We start from the raw sequence: 18,489 nt of genomic DNA, 5'->3' as shown, positions 1-18,489 counted from the left end.
GATCAAAGAACAAGCACCTGGCACCCTAAATGAAAACACAGAGGGTGAAAAAATTTCATCTGAGCAAATAGTTAAGGAAGATGCCCCTCCTTCACCTCATGTTTAGGAGAGATAGCGTATGTTAAATGGGGATATGCAGGACATGCTGAAACTGTCAAACAAACTGAAGACCCTACAGAGGTACAGAATGCAAAGAAAAGTGAGCCAGAACAGTGCCAGGTCCAAAAGTCAGAATATGATAATACTTACGAAATGGAGTGTGAAAGCAGCCAGGAAGTACTTGTAATTGATAATGTTATTCAGACCCTTCTCGTTAGTGACATGGAAACTATTTCAGAAGATGAAATAGAGCCACAATCTACTGAGACATCAGAGCTTGACAAGATCAAAATCACAGAGTCTTATGCAAGCTCTCCTATAAGCAAGGAACCACATAACCCAACCACAGAGAAAAAGTCTGAAGAGCTCGCACAACCCTCAAATGTAAAGTAGATAACATGCCTGTAAAGGAAAGCTCTATCGAGACAGCAACTACTGATCCTGACCAAAGTAGCACAGGCAATGTGCCAGAGAGGAAACCTGAAGCTTATGTGCAAACTGAGGCACCAAGAATTGAGTTTAGTGAGTCCAGTGATGATCGGCCATCCTACAATATAACTGATCAGGAAGAATCTGCAGAGCTAGAAAATAAAGTAGGTCAGTTTAAAAATGGGGGTCATAGTGGAGACCTTTTTAGATAATAAATTTAAAGAAGAGCAGGATACAGAAACAACACAGTTAACCCCCCAAAATAATTTAAATGTATGTGACAAAGAAGAGCTTATTGTACAAATGCCAGAGATGAAGGAACCATTTGAAAAGTCAGAAGTCACTAGCAAAAATTCTAGTCTTATGGCAAATGATATGTCTGTACATAATAATGATGAAAATTCAGAAAAAAGTCTAACAGAAGATAAGATGGAGGTAGAGGACACATCACAGACACAATTAGATGAGCCCTCACCATTTCCAGTTATTGAACTCAACTTCACAGAAACAATATTGGCAAATAGAACTGAAAATGTTAGAAAATATAATCCAAAGAAGCACTGCAATAAAGAACACTTTGTTGAAAAAGAGGATAAGCCACTGGAAAAGGAACAGATGAACACAGATAAAACAGAGCTGGAAAAATATATGCCGAATCAAGCAGGTGGAGATTTAGAAATCTTTGAGAACACAGAGCAGAAAGTCACTCCCAAGACTATGTCTGACAACATAAAATTTGAATTTAGTTCTGAAAGCACTTTCTTTGAACAAGAGATTAGTCCAGATAAAAACATAGAGGAGAAAAAGATGGGGGATACATACCCTCCAGCCCTTCAAGAAGCTGCTCCCAAATCATCTGTTAATAATCATAATGTTCCAGTGTTGGTATAAAAAGTATTTCCAAAATAAGAGGAAATTAGGCAAATTCCAGACACTGTGACAGAAGAAGCTCTAGAGTAGTCTGTCATGCCAAGTGGTTTTACTGACCAGAAAATAGGACTCACCTCATCCCCTGTGGTTAGTCAGAATAAAGACATAAGAACAATATATAAGATTAAGCCTGAAGAGATGCAGTCTACCCAACAAACCCAGACGCTGGGAAAGCGATGGTAGAAGAAAAATTGCCAGAACATACGGATGTTAGACAGATTCCAGACTCTGTGACAGGAAAAGATCTAAAGCAATCTGCCATGCAAAACAGTTATACTGACCAGGAAATATAAGTTCTGTCATCCCTGATGGTCAGTAAGAATGACCATCAGGGATGGTAAACCTGAAGATCTGCAGTCTACATAACAAGTCCAAACCCCTGCTGTAACATCTACTACATCTAGTGAGAAAGATAAATTAGCCAGTAAGGAGCTGATGGAAAAACCACTGGATGTAACTGACCTGGAATTCACCAAAAAAAAAAAACTTGAATCTACAGCAAAATGTGTGCCCCATAGCCTAGAACGTGATGTAGAGCTAGTTTCTTTCCAACAGGAAAGAAACAAATCAGAGGAGCGGAAATTGACCTCTGAACCACAAGAAAAATGGGACGATGTGTTACAACCATTGATAAAGCCTAGTAAAATTGATGAATCTGGAGAGGTAACTGTAGCTGTAGAGGTATAGATATCTTGTAGGTAAACTAGGTTAATTGTGTAGACACCTACAGTATCCAACATTTGATATTAGGTAGAGGTATAGATCAATTGTAGAAAATCTAGGTTAATTATCTAGACATCTACAGTATCCCAAAATGTATCTTATGTAGTTCTCATTTCTCTTTTTAAATATCATGCATGTTTTATTATGGTGGAAATCATAACATGACAAATTAAATATTTTTTTCTGTTTTGTAGAACAAAGATGGGGCTGCTGTCCCAGTGAAAGAGAGTGAGCTACTGAGGAAGCTTGATGAGAAAGATGAAAGCAGTCCCACGAGTCCTACAGACTTGGCCAAATTGGAAAGCACTGTCCTTCCAATACTAGAGGCTCAGACAACATCTAAAGAGGAATCACAAACTGAAACTCCAAAGTTTAAGCGTCGACTGGAGGTGTTGCCAATGTCTCCAGAACCCAGCTCAGAGGATGACCAATATGGAGAAATTCAAGAGCAAAAGATTGATGCACGAAAAAAAGAGCGGAAAAAACTTCTGGTTCCAAATGATATCGAAGGAGATTCTTTTGACAACATTAATGAGGAAGAACCTTCACCTAAACTGCAAAGGAAAAAGACTGTTGGAGATAAGGAAGTAGAAATGGAGAGTCCTATGGATGAGGAAGATTTAATCCGGAGACAGATCATCGAGATGAGTGCAGATGAGGATGCATCACAATCTGATGAAGAAAACCTTGCCAGACGGAAAATTAAAGATCAAGAGAAAACGCAAATGGAACAAAATGCAAAGAAAGACGAAAAGAACAAAAGTGAGTCATACAAGGGGAGACGTCTTCTCAAAAAGAGCAGTATCAGTCCAGAAGATGAGCCTGAACGGAAGAGTATTATCTCTGTAACTAAAATTGAAGAACTAGCTAAAGGAGAACAACCTTCAGTAGACAGTGGAGCTGGCATACGACATTTCAAAACAATTGAATTCAACAGTACAGCAAATGTACGTCAGACATCAGATGACGGTGAGCTAGAGAGTCTTACAGACTCTCCTGATGACAGGTCAAAAGGTGAAGGCTCTTCCAGTTTACATGCATCCAGTTTTACCCCAGGAACATCTCCAACATCTTTGTCTTCTCTTGATGAAGACAGTGACAGCAGCAGCCCAAGTAATGTTCAGTCAGGTGGTGAGGGCAAGCAGCAGAGGAAAGCAAAGCACCGGCAGCCAGGTCAGATGCTTCCTACTATTGAGGATTCATCAGAGGAAGATGAGCTGCGAGAAGAAGAGGAGCTTCTTAGAGAACAAGAGAAGCAGAAGGGCACAGGAAAAAAGTCAAAGAAGGACAAAGAAGAAATGCGTGCCCAGAAAAGGAGAGAAACTCCGCCAAGCAACCTCTCACCAATTGAGGATGCATCTCCCACAGAAGAGCTACGACAGGAAGCAGAGATGGAAGAATTTCGCAGGTCTTCCTGCTCAGACCTCTCCCCAAGCATGGAGTCAGACCCAGAGAGCTTTGAGATTCTTCCAGAGAAGATTTTTGCTGTCCAAAAAGTGTATCAGTTACCAACATCAGTCTCACTGTACTCTCCAACAGATGAGCAACACGTTAATAGTCAGTCCAAAGAAAAGAAAAAACAAGCATTAAGAAGTGCAGATGAGGCATATGAAGAGATTATGCTTAAGGTCAAATCTCCAACGAATGATGTAAAGGAACATCCACCTGATAAAGAATCACTTTATGGGGGCATGCTGATTGAAAAGTATGCATACAAGTCTCAGGATGATGTTGATGATGCATCCTATGAGCAGGAACCAGATAAACTTATTGTATCAGAGAAACCCCAAAAAGCCCTGAGAGCACCTGATGAGGTTTATGAGGACATAATTCAAAGAAAGAAGGAGATGATACTTAAGGAGGAGGAGATAACACACAGTAAGCCAGAAGAAGATGCTTCTAAAGCAGAAACTGTGTTGTCTGATACTGACTTAAGCAAAGAGCAAAGCATTATGTCATCAAGCATCACAGGTCAGTCCAGAAAGAATGGAAAACCATTATTAGATGCAGAAACAGCCTATGAAGAACTTATGAAGAAGCAAAGAGGAGTACTAACTCCAGGAACCAGTCCAACTCAAGCAGGCCCTGATCTAGGTGGCATGGCACAAGGGCCAACAATAGCCCAAGTCGAAAAAAACGAGCCAGATCCCATACGAAGAATAATGCCTATACCTGATCTGAGAGTGACACCGTGCTCATCGGGTGAAGAGGAATCCGGTGAAGAGAGCATTGCTGATCAACCACAAGACTCTGAGAAAACCACGGTTTCAGTTACAAATATTGAACCGGAACCACTTGTGAATGAGACTTTCCAGACAACATCAGTCTCTGAGCCAGTTGTAGGTGATTTGTCAGTGCAAAGAGAAGTAAGATTGCCTGCAACATTAAGTGATTCACAGGATGCCACAGAGAAAGATGTAGGAATTGAGCAGACAGGTGTTGTTGACTTGTCCAAGTCATTAGCCTCAAGTCAAATTGACTCTTTTACATCACCAGTTCCTAGTGTAATTTCAAGTCCATCGGCCCCAGTAGCTGTAAATGTATCAACTTTGCCCACAGTACCACAATATATAGTATCCACTATACCTAATGTTGTATCATCTGCTCCACCAGTCCCTCCCAAACCAGTAGCATTACACAGAGCTGCATCTCTGGAAAAAGCAGACATTCCAGTTCCTCCACCCTTACCCCCTCCAACACTACCCAAACCCTCTATGTATCCCAAAAAGACTCCACCACAGGTCCCCCCAAGAACTACTCCAGTTGGCATGTCAACCACAGGGGAGAGTGTACCAGTAAGACAGCCTTTCACTCCAGGCTATAAGCCTCATGTCCCTCCTCCTGTACCACCTAAGCCATCCTCTATCCCTGCAGGCCTAACATTTAGTCACAAACCTGGGGAGACTGTTAAACCACCCATTGCTCCCAAACCCATAGCTGGTGCTCAGCCACCCTTTTCTGCCCATACACCTGCAAGACCTTGTATACTGAGTACAAGCAGTGCAGATAGTGTCCTTAATCTAAGTCCTTCTGCTGAAAGTAAGACCCCATCTCCTCTCAAGTCCCCTACATCACCCAGGTTTGGCAAGGTTTTACGTGACACATATGTTGTTATTACTTTGCCATCTCAGCCTGGTTCACCTACAGAAGGTATAACAACCCAAGCCACAATAAATCCTAGCCAAGATTCACTTCAGAAACTGCCTCCTTCACCACCTCAACCACCTCCACATTCACAAACAACTAGAGTACCATTGGCATTTACGCAAATTACTGAATCTATTGAAAGTCAAGAAATATGTGGTCCAGAGAAGGTCGTTTCTAGCATGAGTCATGTCTATGAGGCTATTTCAGCCTCAACACAGCCTCAGTCAATTATTCCAAATGTTGGTGTTCAGTTAGTTGCCACTGAAGTCCAAAGAACCACAGTGTCTGTTTTGCATGATAGAACACCTCCTCCAAAACCCATTCCAAAAACCATTGCCATCTCTGTAGTTCAAGAAAACATAAAATGTGAACCAGTTCAAGTGCAGAATGGTCATGCCTACCATCCTGGTGAGGTGGTGGATCTCCGAACCCAAAAGATAGATGCAGAGACATATATGAAAGGTGTGGATCTGTCTTCCTCTGAGTCAAGACGACAGTCCCTTGCTTTTGATAGTGGTGGACATCAGCAAAGTGCTGTGCAGTCATCTGTAGTAAACCTAAACACTGATACTTCCTCAGTATCAGTTGTTACTGGGAACATCACCATCCTCACATGCACAGCCACTGTAGCTTATGGTAGTGATGCATCTCTGTCTACATCAGTGCCTCTCCAACTTACAACAGCTAAATCCTTTGAGCCTGTGTCTCAAATTATTTTCAGGCCTGTGGATTCTCAACCAGAGAAACCCATAAATCTTTCTACAACAATGGGTAAAGCTCTTCCTGTAACAATTGCTCCTACGATTGCAAGCAATGGTATTGCTGCAACTGTACCCCCTCATCTAGAAATGGGATTATCCGGTGCAGTTGACCTCACCACAGTAAAACCTGCACAGACTGTGGTTGCAATGAATGGGTCCACTGCAGAGGTGGTTACTGCTGTAATTACAGAGGATGATGGAAAACCAGTAGATCTTACTGCTGGAAGAAGAGCAGTCTGCTGTGATGTAGTCTACAAGCTTCCTTTTGCGAGCAGCTGTACAACTCAGCAGCCCTCAGCTCCATTACCAGAGGATCGTTTTGGCTACAGAGATGACCATTATCAATACGATCGTACTCCATATGGTATGAGAGGTCTTGGTGGCATTAAACCCTCGATGTCGGACACTAACTTGGCAGAGGCTGGTCTCTTTCTATATAAAAGTAAGCATAGTTATGATTACAAGGAGGCCACTGAAGGTGCTGTAGACCTGACATCCGGAAAAATCTCGCTGGCAGGTCAGTATGAGATTGAAGATCTTTCTTCTCAATATAATTTTGAGTTACCTCTACTTATTCCAGGCTGATTTTTTTATGATTGCCTGTATTCCTTTTTTGGGATGTAATTTTGCAGTTTTTATTTTATTATGATTTTTTTTTTTTTGCATGTTGCTGCGTGCTATTCAGTTTACTTTTTGCTGTTTTAATTTTCATCCTTTGCATGGTGCATGGTTATCTCAATACTGTTACCATTGCACTATTTGTATGTGCTGAACTCTAACAAAATGAACTTTTAACAGGTGAAGCTGTAGACTATTCAAACAAGTCTACCGTAGTGTGCACTGGAATGACAGTTCCACAGTACACTCAAGGCAGGATTACTTCAGCAGTTGGAACACACTATGGTGTTTCTAGTGTCCTAAGATCTTCCAATGGTATTGTTTATTCGTCTGTAGCAGCACCTGTTCCTTCTACATATGCCATAACCACCCAGCCTGGCTCTATCTTCAGCACATCCTACAACACTATATCAGGCATGCACACAAGTGATACTATGCCATCACTGTCAACTCTACAGAATCAACCTTTCACTAGATCACACAGCTTTCTTTCAGCAATTGCTGTAACCACTGCAGAAGAACAAAGTGACTTACCATTAAATCTGGAGACTGTTGTTTCAAAGACTGGCCTTTCCACAGCTCTCTCAGATGTAGTTGCTACAGTCACCACAGTGGCAGCAATGGATACCTACACAAATGCTTCACTTGAGGCAATTGCAGCCTCTTTAGAAGCTCTATCTTCACCTTTGGTTCCAGGAGATGGACAGTACCAGATGGAGCGTGAACTTCTTGAGCTAGAGATGATGAAGCAGCAACGCTTGGCTGAAGAACTTGAATGGGAGAGACAGGAGATACAGCGGTTCCGTGAACAAGAACAGCATTATGTGCAGAAGGAGCTGGAAGAACTTCAGGCTATCAAACAGCAAATACTATGCCAGCAAGAAGATGAGAGACAGGCCCACCTTTTGATCCAAAAGGAAACTTATGCTCAGCAACAGGAGCAGTTAGAGCAGATCCAGAGACTCCAAGAACAGCTCAGACAGCAGTTGGAGGAGCAGAAGTTCAGGCAGATGTATCCAGTGGAAGTACTGCCAGAGGCTCTTGTTGTGACAGGGGAACGAAAAATGGACAGTTGCTGCCAGACTGATGAGGAGGATAATACTGAAAAGGCCTACACTGTAGGAAGGAAAAAGAAAAGTACAAAGAAAATTGTTGATAGCTGTGTACAGACAGATGACGAAGACCAAGATGAATGGGAAGTTCCTGCTCGAGGCAGGCGCAGTAGACCACGTGGTGGCAAAAATGGCATGGGTGAAAGAGGAGCTGTTTCAGTTCAGCCCCTAACTGAAATCTCTGTACAAACAGACTCCTCAGGAACACTTAGGGGCCACTCTGTGCAGGTAGATACTAGAGTAGATTATGCTGATTCTGATAGAACCTCCTCTCCAAAGAGACGTCCCACTCCACTTGATATAGGTCAGTCTTCTCACCTCAAAGCAGATGCCTCTACACTTCAGGCTATCCCAGGTCCTCCCAAATCCCCTAAAGTACTGTACTCTCCAATTTCCCCTTGTGTATCCCCTAGCAAATCTCTTGAGTATTTGTCCTATGAAAAATCCCTTGGAGACTCCAGCCCACAGAGAATACACTCTGCCACAGATTTATCTAAAGGTCCACCAAGTCCTATGGTTCCCAAGGTCATACAAAGGTCAATGTCTGACCCCAAACCCATGAGCCCAACTGCAGAAGAAAGGGCTGCAGCAAATTTCCAGTATTCTGAGGGTTACTCTGTGAGTATACGTGATTTTTTTTTAAATAAGTGTTTAATTTTTCTAAGACTCCTCTCAGCTTGTAAAATTACTTGAGGCGGGATGGCGTTGAGAATGGCAGTGTCTAAGAGCACAGTGCTCACTTTCTCCCTCTTGTTTGCTGACGTCGTTTAACAGTTCTGTTTAATACGGATTGAAAACTGTCTAATAATCAGATAGAACTGTTAAACAAAGGAATTCAAATGTATACAAAAAGTATTACAATTCTTGCTTTTATATTATTAGTAATAGAAAGGCAAATATTATAATACTTTCTTATTTGCCGTTAGCATTCAGAAAAAATGCATTTATATATTTTAAACAAATTTTTCAATGACTAATAAACATTTAATTTCACAAACCTTGCAGACCTGTGAAGTGTGCATTTGTATCCTGCATGATGACACACACAACTTCCCAGAATAATGAGTGCCCTGTTGTTTACAGTGTTTTCTTCCTTTTTAATATTATTTTTATTAAATATTTATTTATTTGTGAAAAATAATTTGTCATCTTAAGTATATTTAACACATTTATTTATTTTTAATCCATTTTCAAATTTCTTCAATATTAATAAAAATAAAATTATTCTATTTAATGTAACTTAATTGGATTTGTTTGAAAGAAGAAAGTCAAATGGGCCTAGAAAGCTTTGAGGGTGAGTAAAACACAGGCTAATTTTCAATTTTGGGTAAACTAAGCATTTAATATTTTCAGTGCTTGCCCTTTTAAAGGCAATGCAGCAGCACAGCAGATATAGAGAATGTGTTTGTTTTCCCAGCTATGGCATGTCTGACATAAGTTAACAAAATCCTCTAGAGCTTTTTTATTTTACTATTCTCCTTTATTCTCAATCAAACTAGAAAACTTAAGTGTTGGTTACTAGTTTTTAAAGTTCTGTGAAACACTGTGCACTGTGGTTGTTCCTATGAATATTTAAGCTTAATATAAGTTTTTACTCATTGACACTCATTGACACTCATATTGCTCTTTTTATTTGTCATTGAAAGGGAAAGGGATCTCCAAGTGGAACTCCATCTGGCACCCACAAGAAGGTTAAGAGAACCCTTCCTAACCCACCTTCAGAGGAAGAAGCTGTTAATGCTGGTCAAACAGCCTACAGCACTGGCTCAGCTCGTCGCCGTCTCTGCAGGAGCACTAACATGGCACGGGCAAAAATCCTGCAGGACATTGACCGTGAACTAGACCTGGTTGAGAGGGAGTCCTCAAAACTGCGTAAAAAGCAAGCTGAACTGGATGAGGAAGAAAAGGAGATTGATGCCAAGCTGCGTTACCTGGAGATGGGCATTAACAGAAGAAAAGAGGCATTGCTCATTGAAAGGGAGAAGAGGGAAAGGGCCTATCTGCAGAGTGTTGCAGAGGACCGTGATTACATGTCTGACAGTGAGGTGAGTAACATTCGTGAAACAAGAATTGGAGAGGAAGTCAGTGGACATGGGCTTGAGAGACCACGTACTGCACCACAGTCAGAACTTGATGAATTTGTTCCTCCACAGACCAAGCATGACCAATATGGAAAATATTCCCATTCCCACTACCAATACCCACAATACCAGCAGTCCCTCTACCAGCCTCAATCACCATACCAATCCCAGTCTATCTACTCGTCTAATCCTTCTCTGACTGCCTCACAACAACAGAGCTACCACCAAATGCTCTTGCTTCAGCAGAAAGCCAGAGAACAAGCTGCTCTCCTCTCTGAATTAGATTCTACCAAAATTGCCACCGACTATGACACGTCATCTTTCTTGGGAGGAAAATATGGTAACCACCTTGACTTGAATAGCCTAGAAGAGCATGCTGGAAGCATGGCAGTCAGTCCTATGTCAAATGTATCTGCTGACTCCTTCTATTCGGACTTAGAGCAACATCAAACACCAAGGAGCTATATGATTTTAGAAGATGCAGCAGAACTGGCAAAAAGCACTGGTAGCCTTTCATCTGCCAGCTATGGCATTGCTGAAAGGGAGCTAGCCAAAGCAGAGCGTCTTCTGAGACACACTGCTGCAGATGTTGGTACAGACTACCTGGGCAGCTCCTCCAGACTTCACTCCTATGGTAAGGCTCAAGATGAAGAGGACCCAATGGAAGAGCCATTTGAACTAAAGCTTTTAAAACAACAACTGAAACAGGAGTTCCGGAGAAGCACAGGGGGCACTGAAAGCTTAGAGCAGCTTGCTGGACTCTCACATCACTATACCCTCAGCACTGGGGTATCTAGTGGAGGCTACAGGGCCTTCCCCAAAACTGATAAGTATAGCATCAGTAGACTGACCTTAGAGAAACAGGCTGCCAAGCAACTTCCAACATCTATGCTCTACCAGAAACACAAAAACACCAACATAGGCAAGTACTCCTCCATCCAGGATAGCAGGGCTCTGGAAACAGACTATAGTAGTTACTTGGGGTCCAGTAGTGCATCTCCCAGATCAAGCAGACTTCTGCAGGATGAAATCACCTTTGGGTTACGCAAGAACATTGTCGAACAGCAGAAATACCTGGGCTCCACTCTTGGGGCCAATCTGGCAGGTTCACTCAATCTGGGCCAAAGCTTAAATCTGAGCCCAGGCATGAGGACCTCTTTGGGAGAAGACTCTGCTTACCCTAGTGGAAGTAGGTCACGTCCTTCTTCTAGACCCTCCTCTGTGTATGGCCTTGACCTGTCCATTAAAATGGATACCTCAAGTTCATCTCTAAGGCTCAAATCAGAAGGTGACCCCTCCTTAGACACCTCAGCTTTCCAAGCTCCATCAGGCAGGTCAAAACCTACAAGCCTGCCCCTTGTACAAGGTGGGCGGGGACGTATTCCTATTGTGGCACAGAATTCAGAGGAAGAGAGCCCACTGAGTCCAGTGGGTCAGCCAATGGGTATGGCACGGGCATCGGCAGGTCCACTCCCACCCATATCTGCCGACTCCCGTGATCAGTTTGGGTCATGTCTGTCCCTCCAAGAACCTCAACAGCAACATCTCAGAGAAGATCCTTCAAGAGGGCGTGGCTATGTGCTAATGGATGATCTACAGGGCACCATGTCTGATAGTGAAGGTAATTTGTTTTTCCACAGACTGTCTTCTTGGAGTGACTCTTCATACACTTTTCCAGATTTGTATTTGTCTATATCTCATCTTGTAAGTGTTCATTCCTGTCTATATGAAGGCATCAGTTCTCTGCTTATAACTGATTTTCTGTCTTGTTTTAGCTTTCTTGTCCTATGCTTAAATAATGAAAGAATCACACTGTCCCAGTTGTCTTTCTATAGTAACATTTCTGTGGTATATTTACAGTTGGGCTTTAATATTTTTGTTGATTTCTTCATAGACTAACTTTTTGTTTCTGTGTGAACTCTTAGGAGCCGTTCACATATCGCATCCTTTGCGCACTCAAATTCGTTATTTCCAATGTAGGTGCACAATATCCGCACTCATAATGGAAGCGACACGGTCGTGACACGCACGCGGTGTGACGCGCACGTTTTTTCCAGGCGCGTCTGCACCGCATCGAGTTAAAAACTTTTCAACTTTTCAGAATGCCGCAAGCGCACCGCGGGTCATGTGACAAGAACTAACCAATCAGCTTCATTCTTTCCCGTAACAACGTTGAAAGCTCAGCTAAGATGAAGGAACAGCTGATCATAGTTGTATATGGATTGCCATTTTGAAATAAATTTAGTAGCAGAGCTACTGCAAGCGATTTTTAGAGCTCAAAATCCATTTATCCTTTGCTGAAATTTCTGCGTCTTCATGGAGAGAGCACTTCATGGTTGCTTAGCAAAGGCAGACGGCTCAGGGGCGTAACTGCCCGAGCGCTGTTGAAAGAAGGAGAAAACGGCGCGCCTAGCGTTTTCCACGCGTTTTTAGGCGCGATATGTGAACGACCCCTTATAGTGCATGCTTTCAGTCTTTGTATTTTTTTACTTTTTTTTATTTACTGTACTAATACTGTGCTGTACTGATAAAAACTTACACTAACAATGAAAGGACATATTATAAATCTCTACTGTAATTAACATAAGAATAGTCTTATAACCCATTTTTAGTTTTTAGTTAAGCTGCTTGTAAACAATAGAGCTGCACGTTATCTTTTAGTTATTTAGTTAACTATAAAGTGCCTTATAGCAAAAGAGTCATAGTATAATTACACAGATTATCTCTTAATTTAATTATTTTGTATTGCTTTATAAATATGTTGAATTATATGTAAAACCTATAACAACAAACTGTATTAATGAGATGTTTTTTATATATAAGGTTGGGTAGAAATGTTACAATTTTGTTAAAAGAAGTTTCAGTTTCCTTACATACAGAAAATGTTATAGCATACAGACTATATAAAAAATTTCATAGCCCATGCAAACTTCTTTCAGTGATAGATGATACTCTTCATGCATGTTGCTAGCATGTACCAGAGTAAATATTACCATGCCAGTCTGTGTTTGCATGTTTGATGTTCCTATAATAAATAGGACAAGTGATGTGCTTGTTTCTTCCTGTTTGGTGTTTAATAAACTCTTCACTTTCTTGCATGTTCAAGAAATCTTCTATCTTTTTCACTTGGGAACTAATAAATGCCTTCAAATAGAAAGGTCTATGCTTTTTCTCAGCTGTGTGTTTAATTAAACCATTTAAACTATAGTTTTAAGATTGATGAGATCAAAACAGTAGTTGATATGCATTGCATGCCTCTTCCATTTGCTATCTATGAAATGCATGAAATTACTTTAACTTCATTGTACAATATAAAAACATGAATATTGTAATTGTTACACCTTATAGAGCTAAAGAATCACAACCACAGAATGCCAAGCTCAAACCCCAAATACAAATTTTTACCAAAATATACTTTTTTTTTTCATTTATCTGAAAAGTAATTGACTCATACACTTAACAGCATATGATGTGTTCATCATATGTGCCCTCTGGAAGTAAATGCATTTGCCTTGGTTACAGCACTAAGTGAATCCCTGGTGGGTTTGAGCAGAGACGATCCAGGAAACTCACATGAGAATGTCACAAACGGTAGAGTATAACCACCTTAGACTCCTGCACATCTTCCATCTCCCCCACACCCCTTCTACCATGACCACCCACCTGACAGTCACCCAACCAAATCGACTGCAAATTAATCTCCATAACATGTTGCAGGAAGTATGATGAATTTGCATACTAATTTAATGCTGTGCTATTGCATCTGTAATTAAATTGGAATGTCACACTCCTTTCTCTCTAAAAATAACGTTCATTTTCTCAGTTTAAGCTACTGCAAATTTTACCAGTTTGGCTAACAAAAAACATTCATATAACACTAGTAATAGCTTTTCATATCAAAATCTATTTAAAGTAATGACTTCCTGATAAAAAATGGTAATGCTTATGAAGCTATACACAATAATAGTGCTCCATGTTAGTGAGTGTTTGAGCATGTAACAGGATCTACATCTATCATATCATTTTACATCTGAATGTCAACTCTGTAAACACTAAAATTGTCTTCTGTTTAATGTTATCCACTTGTCCATGACAAAATCTTGACATCTAAAATTGCCTTTGAATGTAAAACCCTATAACACGCTCCTTTTGCACATTGTAGCTGAAAGACCCATACCAACACCAATAGAAGATACTATGCCAAAATATTTCTTATATCTCTGTCTGTCAGTAACCCATGTTTTATGAAAACATCTGATACAGTAGCAAAAAGACTTGCCCCAAATATTTTAACAAATTCTTATGGAGAATTATATATAGAAAAAAGAAATACAATCTTACGACTTGTATCCTCAGGGTTTGTTTTAGTTTTAGGTTTGCATGCAAAAATAACTGCTCTACTTTATATAACCATTTCCTTTTCTGTCCCAGATGGCTCTATATTGTTTGAATTTGAGACTGCATATGTACCTTAGCTGTCTCTAGGACCTGATATTACCAAAGGATCTTTAGAGGTTTGTTTTAACAGACCGACAAGCAAGACTTTAATGTTTTAATTTCCATCTGTTTTTCTGAAGCGTACCACCTGCGACGGGAGGAAACTGACTGGTTTGATAAACCACGAGATGGACGCCCAGAGAACGGACAAGGGGATAGAAGACAGGTAACACAGATGGTTTTTGCATTAGCATTTCATCACGATTAGGGAGGAGCAGAGAATATTCACCGCAAGAAACCTAACAAATGAGACCTTTCTAGAAACCCGGTCATCAGAAAAAAACAACAACCGTATTTAGATTCACTGTAAAAATTAATATCACAGTTTTCCACATAACATATAATTGTGTGTAAAAGTGTTAAGAAAATGAAGTCTGATTCTGCTAATTCAATGTCCCTTTAGGGAAAGCCAGCACACTACCCGTTTCCTTATGCCAGATTAAAATTACAGAGGGATCCCAAAGATCGTAGTGTATCAGGTAAGTGCAACCTGTCTAATACTCAGTGCTGTGCTGCTTGGCTTCCTGACATGCTCCAACAATGTAGACAGATGTTTAAGATAGCTGCGCCTGATAAAAGAGGATCTGTTCGCTTACCAGACCATCATGGAGAGATGCCCGAGGCTTATGTCATGCAAACATTAGTTTCACCATGCTGAGATAGCATTGGCACAGTTTTATTTTATACCTACTACTAAACAACACATTAGCTCAACTCTAGTTTCCCTTTTAGCCTCCTCTTGTGGCACTCCGTTTTACCACATCATTGTACAAAAAATGTCAACAGACACAAAACCGCTGGGCCAAAGCACATCAGCAGTCTAGCCTCTTCTCATGCTTTGGTATGTCACGCACTGTAGGTGTGGTTGATTCCCCTCGATCCGCTGTATCAGTGTTCCTATAAGCATTATTACGGGGCAGACATTACTCAGAAATGTGGCAGGTTGGCATTTCTCCAGTTTACTCAGTCATCAAAGCTCAAAATGGTGTGTAATTCACAAATTGGATTATCCTTGTTTTTTGAAACTGATGAATAAACCAGTGCCTTAAATGAATAAGGCTATAGTGAATGCCCTGTGCTGTGACTGGTGGATTTGTTGCAATGTATTTAAGGTAAAGGAAGGGTCTGTGTGTACCATGATTCTGAATTACAGGATGTACTGTATGTCTTCGAACGGTCATAGTCACAAGGGAATCTAAAACGCCATTTAAATTTCTGTATTGATTATAGAGGCGCTATTTTTTTCACACATTTGCGCCAGTGAATATTCTCAGGGTAGTTTTATTTTATTTTTTTAAATCAGCCTAAAAAGCTTGAGCATTATATACAAAAATATACAGTTTGTTGAACACACTTATGCCCTGCTAATAAGCCTATTATAGATTTGTCAGCAAAATTTAAACCGTTAAACAAAAAAAACAAAAAAAAATGTGGGAGGTAGCATACAAAAATATCAAAAATATCCAAGGTCTGGCAACAGTCCAGTTAAAAAATCTAGCTTCATTTGATTCTTGTGTGGTTTTATTGACCTTTATTTTTACCCAATAGCTAAGTAAAATGTGATTGTATTGGCATTTTTGTTCAATTGGGTTCACACTCTTTAAAAAAAGTACTGTATTGGAATCAGTGGTTCGATGATCTTTCTTTAACATTCATTGCACAAAATGTGCTTTACAGTGGAAAAAGGTTCTTCATATATGTTCTTCACACTAAGACGTTTTCAAGAACATTAAGGTTCTTAGGGGATCCCAAAATGGTTCTTCTATGGCTTCTCTGAGGAAATACCATTTGAAATATTTTTTATAAGAGTGTAATATTAAATGGTTTTCAAAATATGGTGGGTACTTGAAAACAATATGCAGAAGTAATTGGATTTCTGACTTTAAAATCTTAGTTACTAGTCCTTGTGGCAAATAGCCCTGGTCTCTCTTACACATGTACACTAAAAAACAACTATTTTATTCAGTTAATTCCAAAGATTTCCACCTCAGAAATAAATGGAAATTCACTGATATAAAAAAAATAAAACAAAAAAACGAGACAGTCTTCTAGGTTTTTTACCATCTAGTGCGGTTTTGGACCACCTTATGTGTATGCAATACTCTTGTCTCACAGGAAATGGACTGGGCATTCGTGTGGTTGGAGGAAAAGAGGTCCCGGAGAGCAATGGGGACATTGGTGCCTATGTTGCCAAAGTATTGCCTGGAGGAGCTGCGGAACAGACAGGGAAGATTGTTGAAGGTAGGCACCTCAATGAAATATGGTTACACTTTTAAACCCGTCAGTGAGTTCTCTGTTTTGTTTAAGCTGAAGAGGGGTTTCGATGTTCACTGTCTCTTAGAGCGGGGAGAGAAGCACATCTGTTAACATTAAGGGGCACAAAGTGACATGATATTTCAGAGTAGGAGACAGGAAAAAGAAATGATGCTAATCTGCGTGATTCTTCACCTCCAGACTCATTCGTGACTCATTCTTGATAGAGAAGCAGAAAATGAAGTTTTCAGGTTGATGATTGTGTTTCCTCTGCGTTGTACATCGGCGGTGTAGGTGTTGGGCACATCAAATGAGAGTTGAGGGTTACATTTATATCAAAACTTTGACTGAAATGTGTCTGGTGAGTTCAGCTGAAAAGAGTTTGAGGTTTTACTGCTTTAACACTGTGTTGCAATGCCGTTATGTAAATGTGCGCTTTATAAAATCAACATTGACCTCATTGTGACAGATTCGTCCATCGATGGCTGACGGCTAGAGTTTTTTGTTGACTTGGAAGAATCTTAACAGACTTTTGGAATAAAACCCAGAGTGAGATCTAAATTTGATGACTGCTTTGGACTGTCTTGATGGACTATGAGCCATTATGATGGAGCTGAATTTTACAGGCTCTATTGAATCTAGTTGTGACAGAGACATTAACACTCTCTTTTTCAGCAGTGGTGAGAGTGAGCACAAAGTGTTGTATATTAGCTCTCCTTTGGCTCCCACTTTTGTGCTGTTTTCTCTCGGTCATAATTAACAAGGGTCGGCATAGACGGCGAGAGGAAAGTGAAGCTGGAGGGAGTGAAACTGTCTGTGCACCGGCTTATTTATGAGGCTATATACAACGGCTGGGCTTTGTGAGAGAACATTCTTGGCTTTGACTGGGACTGACGCTTCACATCCGTCTTCCTCCTCCTCCTCTCACACTCTCTATCAAATATCACTTTGTATTTAGACATCTGATTTCTTAGCTGCATACTCTTCTCTTCTCTTCTCTTCTTTTGTGTCATTCATCTCGTTTATCCTGTCTCACCTCATCTTGTCACTTACTGTGTGGTCTCTTCTATTCTCATCTTGTCTCATTTCATCTTACTGTATATAGTCTCATCTTTTCTCTTCACATCTTCTCATGTCTACTCTTTCAGCTGGGACTTCTCATCTAATCTTATTCTCACGTCTACTCTTCTTGTCAGTTTGTTTCTCATATTCCCATCTTTTCTCATCTTGTCTCGTCTCTTCTCGTCTTGTCTTTCTCATCTTCTCTTGACTCTTTTCTTCTGATCTTTTTCTTGTATCTACTTTCATTTAATCTTATCTGATCTCTTCTTTACCCTTTTCTTGACGTGTCTCTCAACCTTTCTCAGCATCTTTTCTCATCACATCTTGTTCCTTCTCTTCTATTTTGATCTTTTCTCATATCTACTTTTGTCTCATCTCATCTTGCTTTGTCTATTCTGGTATCAACATCTCTCATCTCAACTTGTCTCATCTTTTTCTATCTTGTCTCTTCTCTACTCTTTTCTCATCTCATCTCGTCTCTTCTCATCTCATCTCTTGCCCCCTCTCTTTTCTTTTGATCTGGTCTCATTTCATCTTTCCTACATATTGTCCCATCATCAGCTGAGGCTTCTCAAGGGTAAAATGTCAAATGTTTATACTTGCTATAAGTGTGATTATGCATGCAGTCTTCATGGTTACAACAGCTATGTGACTCGTGTATCTTTTTCACTTAGTAGAACAAGCTGGTGTTAAGCAGTGGAGTAATGTGAACGGCAGTTCAGTTTCTCACATTAAACTATATAATCTGTGAGTGTGTATATTTATAGTACATGACAT

General features: G+C 40.3%; 1 protein-coding gene across 1 annotated transcript in view; it reads left to right on the top strand.

Annotated features, from left to right (window-relative positions):
* The window catches only part of LOC113079079 (protein piccolo-like), a 44,949-nt gene that overhangs the window by 15,005 nt on the left and 11,455 nt on the right, over window positions 1–18,489 (top strand). The window contains exons 5-11 of the mRNA XM_026251273.1: window positions 2,376–6,606; window positions 6,888–8,437; window positions 9,466–11,521; window positions 13,423–13,491; window positions 14,478–14,563; window positions 14,801–14,876; window positions 16,513–16,638. Of these exons, the coding sequence (XP_026107058.1) occupies window positions 2,376–6,606; window positions 6,888–8,437; window positions 9,466–11,521; window positions 13,423–13,491; window positions 14,478–14,563; window positions 14,801–14,876; window positions 16,513–16,638 (8,194 nt within the window). The remainder of the gene's footprint in view (window positions 1–2,375; window positions 6,607–6,887; window positions 8,438–9,465; window positions 11,522–13,422; window positions 13,492–14,477; window positions 14,564–14,800; window positions 14,877–16,512; window positions 16,639–18,489) is intronic.

The sequence above is a fragment of the Carassius auratus genome, unplaced genomic scaffold (assembly GCF_003368295.1).
Source record: "Carassius auratus strain Wakin unplaced genomic scaffold, ASM336829v1 scaf_tig00027159, whole genome shotgun sequence".
NCBI lineage: Eukaryota > Metazoa > Chordata > Actinopteri > Cypriniformes > Cyprinidae > Carassius > Carassius auratus.
This window is presented reverse-complemented; position numbering and strand designations above follow the sequence as displayed.